The sequence below is a fragment of the Etheostoma spectabile genome, chromosome 9 (genome assembly GCF_008692095.1).
Source record: "Etheostoma spectabile isolate EspeVRDwgs_2016 chromosome 9, UIUC_Espe_1.0, whole genome shotgun sequence".
Classification (NCBI taxonomy): Eukaryota; Metazoa; Chordata; class Actinopteri; order Perciformes; family Percidae; genus Etheostoma; species Etheostoma spectabile.
Window position 1 is genome coordinate 20,670,178 of NC_045741.1, and position 8,904 is coordinate 20,679,081.

At 39.4% G+C, this 8,904-nt stretch overlaps 1 protein-coding gene across 4 annotated transcripts in view; it reads left to right on the forward strand.

Annotated features, from left to right (window-relative positions):
- The first annotated feature begins 5,503 nt into the window (after window positions 1-5,503).
- The window catches only part of ccdc50a (coiled-coil domain containing 50a), a 20,650-nt gene continuing 17,249 nt past the window's right edge, over window positions 5,504-8,904 (forward strand). The window contains exon 1 of one of the 4 annotated variants that reach the window (XM_032525830.1): window positions 5,504-5,857. In XM_032525830.1, coding sequence (XP_032381721.1) covers window positions 5,803-5,857 — 55 coding nt within the window. In that variant the 5' untranslated portion in view covers window positions 5,504-5,802. The remainder of the gene's footprint in view (window positions 5,858-8,904) is intronic. The other 3 variants (XM_032525831.1, XM_032525832.1, XM_032525833.1) reach the window with 3 other exon arrangements.

An 8,904-nucleotide genomic window follows, 5' to 3' on the forward strand; every position in this document is an offset into this window, starting at 1 on the left:
ATTTACCCGTGACTCCATCTGGAAAATGATTCGCCATTTCGAATTTTTGACCCTCTGAATTTACCATTGGAAACACCTCGGCATGAGACGGGACGGCATGACATGGGACGCTCCGGGCTGCAGCCATACCCGTCTTGCTGTGAATGCAGTTGAGCGTTACTTTCAGTCTGGTTTCAAGCAAACCTCTTCTGTTTATTATTCTCTGTGTGATTCACTTATTTTCTATTAAGAATAAAAGAAAAAAGTACAGATTTACATATCATTTTATTTATTTTGTAAAATGAACAGCAGTGCATTACTAAAAGCAGTGGCAGATGTGATGGTTGTTGGCAGCGGTTCAAAAAGACGGATGCCCAATACTGCCACAAGAGAGCGACATAAACATAAGCAGTAGGCAAATAAAATCCCTGCGAAAATAATATCTTTGCAGTCAAGTACATAAAGTCATATCTGACCCTAAAGTATTTTTAGGGAGTAGCTGATTATTCACAAAGATGTACAGCCGCAGTCCTTAAATCTCTCATGAGAGCACCTCAGTGCGGTGGTAATGTTTATTGATGACTTTGAAAATGGTACAACTATATTGCTGAGATGAATACAGTTGTATTACTGGTATTTTGAGTCTTAAGGCTATGTTGGGCTTTGCAGCTAGTGGTCCTCCTGCTCTTGCATCCGTGTCAGACGCAGTACTTCCAGAAGCAAGCTGCAGATGAAAGGAGACAAAGACATTTTTCATGCAGAATATTTAATACCGCAATGGTTAGAATGAACTATTAGTGGGTGTGTATGATACATTTGAATCCAGAAGTACCTAATTTAACTCACGTTCACCCCGCTTCCTTGTTATGGATTTGACTTCTGCCAAATTGTCTGTTATCTCCCTCTCCAGCTCCAGGTCCTCCCTCAGCGCCTGCAGCTACAAGCAGAGATCAGAGTAATTAAACGCACCATCACAGCAGGGCTGTGCGAACGTTTTTCTATGGTCTCGGTCTTGTCTGGGACTCGCTAGTATTTGGGCTCTGATTTGTCTCGGTCTCGGCCACTGGTTTTGGCAAATATGGCTTTTGGTCTCGACCGAGTCCAGGTGTCTTTATTATATTGATAATAATATTGGAGGGAAAGTGAAACACAGTTCAGGTGGGGATGTTGTTCGGCTTTTCCAAAGTTTCGACAGCTAACGCTAGCTAATGCCATGCCAACGTTTGTTAACGTTAGCGCAACAGCGTTAGCCTAGCCTACCATATAAATATTACGACTTCCTTCGGAGTTTCCGATATCTGCGTCCACGTTGTCAACATAAGATCTGTGGCGCTAGTGCTCCTTTTGAGCAATAATTTTATTACATGAAATAAGCTTTGCACCTGCGAGATAGGTACATTTTTGTTACGTTGTACACAAAGCTAACTGGCTAAAGTTAGCCTCTACGTATGCTAGTGGACATTAGCTAACGTTGCCGAGCCAGCCAGCAACTTTGGTAGTAGAGTTTCGGCGAGTTCACCACGACAGTATGGTCGCCCATAAGCAACCTCTGCTGCTAAAGCAGTCAACCTGCAGCGAGGTTTGAAATGGAGACACACACATCGTGTCTTTTGAAGGATATAACGGTATACAAATACTTGTACTGTTGAGTAGTGTGAGGAATGTTTCTTATGAATTTCTCAGCTAATCCTAATTTGTACAATTTTTTTTTTTTGATTTTGCTCCAGATGTGTGGCCCAACCTGTTCCTTACCTAAACAACTTCCTGATGGATTTATTTTAAAATCTGCACTTTGTCTCAAATAAAATGAACATGTGTTAAATTACACTCTGCTCATTGTTGTTTTAACCCAACTTTAATGTTTTCTAAAAATACATGGCTTTCCTATTAACCCACGTCCGAATAACAATTTCTTTTAGGGAAACCATAAACCAACCATTGGGGTACACTCTGTAATACTAGTCACTTCTTTTCCACACTACAACTGGCGTGAAGCTACATGGTCATTTAGTTGCTCAAATAGTACTGTAGCAGTATTGTCTATGAAGCTATTGTGAGTTATCAGCTAATGTCATTCTGTTTTCTTTAAATTATATATCAAGGGGAATGGCCATACTCCTAAATCCTGGGTGTTGTGACGCAGGTTTTTTTCTTTTATATCAACAAATAACCCAAAATGATTGTCTTGATACTGTCATGCATCATCTTGGATTAAAACCTCTTTGAACTTTGGACCTGACTAGTCCTGGTCTTGGACTCCACAAAGGTGGTCTTGACTACAGCCCTGCATCACAGTATCAATACACCATCTGTTCACTGACTTTTGTAAGGAAGTATATTCTGACGGATGATCATTTAGAGCCTTAAGAAAATAAGATGCAGACACTCCATGTATACACAAACACAATATATTAATACTGTGGTAAACCATGTTCCAATTCACATTTTTTCTACAGTTGCTTCAAGGTGAATCTGCAAATATTCTTACCTCCTCCAATTGAGCTAATTTATTGGCCAGCTCCAGACCTGCAGATAACAAATCCAGTCATCATCAAAGCAAAGAACGCACTTGTGTCATTCGTACTAGTTTCACAATTTAATTTTTTGTATCTCTTACCTAAAGGATCATCCTTTTCAACAGGAGCTAAACTCTTGTGTAGTAACATGGCTAGAATCTTGCTCTGATGATTTGTGTATTCCTTTGGATTCATCACACTGTTTCCTGCACATACAAAGCAAATAAATGTAGATTCTGAATATCATGAAACAGAATATGTCACATCCATCCCATTTAATTTAGACATCATCTCCTAAACTGTTGCATTTTGGCAAAACTGAACCATTACACCAACATTGGCACACATTTAAGGCATGCAGCATATAGCGTCCCCTAGCAGCATTTTCGTTATATGTAGATGTAAAAGTAATATTTTTGCACACTTACCAGGGTTAAATATGCTCCGTCCCTCTACATTTAGCACTCCCTGCAGTAGTAACAAACCTAGCAGTCCTAAGCAGTAGTTCACACCTGTAACCCTATCCATACTACTCATTGTAAGGTCCCAAACTCGCTGAACTACAAGCACTCCTTTAAGCAAGACTGCCTTGGCTCCATCCCGTCAATATATTTATCCTCTCTGGGGCCAAGAGGAGGGGCCAGTCAGCCCCTTACGTACAAAATCAATAGCTGTCATTGTGGGTTTCGTCCATAGGTCACCTTTTACATGGACCATAGAGAGTTTAAGTAAAATATGGTAATCTGACGTAGGTGAGGCCAGTAACCCTACATCACTCTGACATGGGCAAATCAAACCAAGAAAGGAAGGTATCAATCAGCCTGGTGGTTATGAGAGACCAGAATCAAATGTTCTTGGCACTTGCAAGTCTTTTTCTTTTACATTAATTGCTTCTTTAAATAGATACATGGGAGTGTGTTGGTCTACGGAACAAGGGGGCAAATAAATTGATTCAGTCTCGAAGTGCATCATAGCCGGAGATGAACTCCTCAATCTTGCCTTCAGGACTGATTTGGAGGTGAAGGAAGATCCATCACTGCGGCCGAGCCAACTACCAAAAAGAATCTTCCTTAGTCACTGTAGTCTATTTTGTGCATCAAGGAAATCACATCTCATACCTCTGCCAGAGAAGCAGGCATTGTGCAGTGTTAGGGAAATGAGCTTGCTGCCACCTACTAAATTTGGCTTGTGAGGGTCTCATAAAAGCTGGCATGCACCCCTCCAGACTTGATTTAGGAGCCTGGTGACGTGTGGTGTCTCGCATCCAAGATCCTTTCATGAATCCATCACTTAATTTACGCAGCTTTTGAATACAGAGCAGTTCAAGGACCTAATGAAGATTAAATCCAGCAATGTGGAACAACCTGAAAGAGTCTTAGGGATCAAAACAGTAGTTTAAGTCATATAAAGTCAAATTAAATGGATTGATTAGGCACCTGAAACAGTTATGTCACAAATATAAACAAACTAGACATAATTAGCAAATAGAATATGTAAAGGGAGAGCCTAGCCTATTGTGCAAATAAAGTAAATGTAAACTGCAGGCACCAAAATTCTCTAAATAATAAAACATTGTTTAAAGCTTTTGCAAACAATTGAACCATGTTTCTATTAATGTGTGGGCCGAAGTCATGCAGTAATGAATCCTGTTTCTGCTCCCAACGAGTCCACTGCATCACTAATGAAAGAGGCCAGGACCACATTGGCCTCACAATATGTCACTAAAAAATAAACCAGCAATCAATTCAGCATTAAGCATGGACAAAGTCCCTAGACGTATAACTGACAGGCCAGAAAATGGACCACTAGGCTAATACCAGTTGATTATAATATATGTTCAGTAAGGAAAATGAATTGGAAACAGGTGTTATGCAGGTGTGACAGACACCTGCTCGTTGAAATGCTGAACACTAGAGGGAGCAATTACATTAACGCAATCATAATACCAACTGCTGTGTGTGTGTGTGTGTGTGTGTGTGTGTGTGTGTGTGTGTGTGTGTGTGTTGTGTGTGTGTGAAAGAGAGAGAACAAGAGAGCACAGAGACAGCTTGTGACACATACGTGTGCTCTTCACACAACAAGTAGTAATTCTAACTATTGTTTTTAAACGTACGCCGCGTGCAGTTCTTCGAGGTATCATTATTCATTTGGACGATAGATATAGCCCAGGGAGGTGATGGGACGTCCTGTAGCTGCAGATGTCTGAAGTCCCTTGAGAGGAGTTGCATCAAGACAACCTGCTGTAGCTGGAAGTTTACCGGAAGTGTGATGATTCTGTCCTAAAAATTAAATAGAAAGTTGTTATGTATATATATATATATATATATATATATATATATATATATATATATATAGATAGATAGATAGATAGATAGATAGATAGATAGATAGATAGATAGATAGATAGATAGATAGATAGATAGTAGGATAGATAGATATAGGCCTTTCTAAAATGTTATGAGTATCCTTGGATTTAGGTAGTGTAAGAAATGTTCTCGCAGCTATTCTGTGACTTGTAAATTATTATTTTACACTTTGGTCATTTTGGATGCTATTAATAGCCTACTCGATACGCGATATAAGTCCCGACATTTTTTGTATTTTAGCCACTATTGTTTTTAACTAACTGCAGCACTATGTGCAGATACACGTAGTCTTATAATATTCAATCAAAAAGTCAAGCTTCACAAATATAACTTGCTCTGGTGCTATGCTGGTGCTATGTGTGCGTGTTTATATATATTTTTCTTTTTTTTCAGTCACCCCCCCCCCCCCCCCCGCCACTGTCCTGATGAACCATTGGCTGAGTTTTTGTGAAAAAATGTAATAAGTAATACCAAATACTTTTGTTTGTTCTGTTTAACTTTAATTGTCACTTATTTGATTATGTGTTTTTATTGTTATACAGAAACATTTAAAACTAAGCGACATTTCCAAGGGCCTTAAAATAGGTCTTTTATTTTGACATTTCTAGCGGAAGTCGTGTGTTAAGTGACCGTGACTTGATGGGTTGAGGAGGTGGTTGAATGAAGGTTCAGGGAGGGACGGGCGGACGCTCGTAGACAACCTGACACGCTAGCTCTTCAGCAAAGTAGCTGCTAGGCAATTACAGCAGCGACGAAACGAGAGAGGGTGGCCTCCGAAACTAATCAAAAGGGCCGTCCAGCACCTGAACCATCAATCGGGTTTATGAGTAAAGGCAATCAATCAGCCTGCGGATAACCTTCGGTGATACGCGGGAGTGTAATTCAACGTCAACGGTTTTTTTTTGTTTGTTTGTTTGTTTTTACTTATTATCGGTGACAACATGGCTGAATGTAACGTTAGCATCGACAAGAATAAACTACCTGGAGTGAAAGAGGGTAACGTCCATAACATATTTGCTGGCTAAATGGGAAGTAAGCTAGCTAGCTGTTTAGCATGGTAACACTAGCGAGGCTAATGAGTAAACACAGGTGTTTCTTTTTGGTATTATGGTTGTGATGGTTGTTAGCACAGCTTGCTAGTTAATGCTAAGTCAGTATAGTCTTAACCTAGCTAATGCTGGAGTCAGGTAGTACAGCACTGATTAGACTATAGTTACAGGCGTCGTGCCAGATTGTGTATTTCCAGTCAGGGCTAGAAGGCGAAGCACTATTTTAGCACGGAGGTTGGCATAATGTCTTCCACTTCACATTTCACATAACGTTAATTGGTTTGGTGAAATGGTTTGTGGGCAGAGGGACATACAATGTAATGGATACCTTTCAAGTATATCATATATGTAACGTTAATAGTGTTAAACACATAATTCAAACAGGTAAATATCTGTCATATCCACCGACCTTGTGTGTATATATAAGCAACCTGTTAAAATAATAATTCTTAATTAATTGTAACACCATTTGCACTTTTACATTCTCTATTTTATTACGGGTTACAATCCTCATAAAGCTCTTTGTTTACATGTGTACCTGTACGTATGTACTTATACCTGTACATAGTAGTATGTTTGTTTACTTTGTTGAACTTTGTTGTCCTTGTTTTAGCAGTATGTCTAGTTCTGTGTATGTACTTTGAGATACAACAAAAATCCAGATTCACACTACTATTGTTCACACATAATTAATGCTGATTCTGATTTACACAATCTGGCACAACATCAGTTTGTGGAAATGCAGTGTTGGAACCAGGTGCTTTGTAGCCTAATTACATAGGTGTTTTTCTGTTGTAAGGTATGTGGAGTACAAGATGCGTTATCTGTCTCTTTTTTTAAATTTCATATCCGGTCACACTTACGCTTTTGGCAGTAAAGTCTACTTTGAAACATTATGTTGAAAGACTTTGTAACCAGCAAGAAAAAAACGTCAACCCCATTCTTCATGATTTTTATACACACTCAAAACTTTCTTCTACTGTTAACTATGTAAAGTGAAAAGCAGATGGAGAGTGTGGCTTTTACACTGAAGCATATTTTGGATGGGATGCTATGCTGAAGGGAAGGACCCGTCCTGTTAGTGTGAAGCAGCTGCTCAGCAGGATGCTTGTTATTCTGGTCAGAGAGGGAAGGATCGTGCATTCCCGCTGCTTGGCTTGTCTGCAGAGGAAAGCTGCTGGAAAAGTTTCAATTTCATCCCTCATATGTTACGAAAATAGTAAAAAAATAAAGTGAGCTGTACTGCTATATTGTACTGCTGTACTGTAAGTCACAGATGATCTGGGCTTGTAATTGGCCATTTCACGCTGCGTATGATGCACTGAGACTTGAGTCTTTGTGCATTGTGGTGTCAAGTTGATTTTCTGTTTCCAGCGCTAAATGATGGTATGAGAACTTAAAACCGTAGCAGATGTAATCCTTCTGTCACTTGATGCTTGTCATAAAAATTAGACCCATTTCAATACTGCATTTTTCCAAAATGTTGACTTTCAAAAGATTTTTAAGCAACTGTCACACAAACCCAAATTGTCACTGTATAATAATAAAGTTTATTTCAGACCCAGGGGGATCCATATCATCCATATCCATATAGTTAAAATGACTAGTGTTTTGCACTATACAAGCCAGAATAAATCTCAAGTTTTTTTCGGTTTAGAAGATTAAGCATATGGTTAAAAAAAAGCCTGGTCTGTACTGCTCAAATCCCATACTGATCGGAGGCAGTGGGGGGCTTTGCGGAGGTCTTGCCCGTCTCTTCGCAGCATCTGTTTAAATCCAACAATCCTCCCGGTCACCTTCCATCGTTTCAAATCAGAAAATCTGGACCACTCAACATGTTTTATTTGATTCCTAGGTGTTTTTGTTCTTGTCAATAATGCATAATTCTTTCTGTCATCTTTGTGAGAGCAGATGATGGACTGAGCCTGGCAGTGTGTGGTTACTGAGTGTGGCAAGGCTCTGTAATGAAAGCTGAGAGGAAGAGAGCTGTAAATATGAGATATGTGTCAAATAAATTATGTTAATAAGTCTCATCATATAACAAGTAGTTAAAGGAGCGGCTGTGGCTCAGTGGTAGAGCGGTTGCCTGCCAATTAGAATGGTGGTTCAATCCCTGGCCCTGCAGTCCCATGTCGAAGTGTCCTTGGGCAAGACACTGAACCCCGAGCTGCGAACCTCGAGTGTGAATGTGTGTGAGTGTTAATCTGATGAGCAGGTGGCACCTTGTACGGCAGCCTCGGCCACAGTGTATGAATGTGTGTGAATGGTGAATGTTTACTGTATGATGTAAAAGCGCTATATAAATACAGCACATTTTACATTTAAAAGAAATATGAAGACAACTGCTGGCAACAGCAGAGTGGTGCATGGCTGCTTGCAAGAGGAAATCATGGTTTAATTTTGTTCTATATTTGATGCAATGACAAGTTTTGCAGCTGAAGAAAAGTTTCTTACTGCAGTATTTTAAGATATATGCTAAACAGAGGGTGGTTAAAGCCATGTTGACTGAACTGTTGAAGCAAATGCTTTAAATTACACGTGTCCCATGCAATAGGGTCCAAAAATGCAAAAAAAGAAAAGTGGCCTCATTTCAGTACAGTTCAGATGGGTACGCGGTGTGTTGGTATCAGGTTTGTATGACGGAAATCTTCCCTCGTTGCACAAATGTTTCCACATGAATGTGTTTTGGCAGTTTCTGTATTATTGAAACCATAAATGGAAAGTTGGCTCTAGTTTCAATTTGTTGTGAAGATGTAAGATGAAAACAAGCAGTGAAAAAATCTCACTCTCTGTATACAGATTCTTAAGAAGAGAAAACCAGCCAAATCTGCTGTCAAAAACTTTAGTAAATGTGACTCACTGGTAAATAGGTTTGTTCTAAACATTATCAGATATTATGCTGGATTCAATATTTTAGGTCTGTTCTCATTCTTTGTGGGTGATAAGTGTATTGAAACTGTAAAATACTTGAATATGCATGTATCTATATCTGTA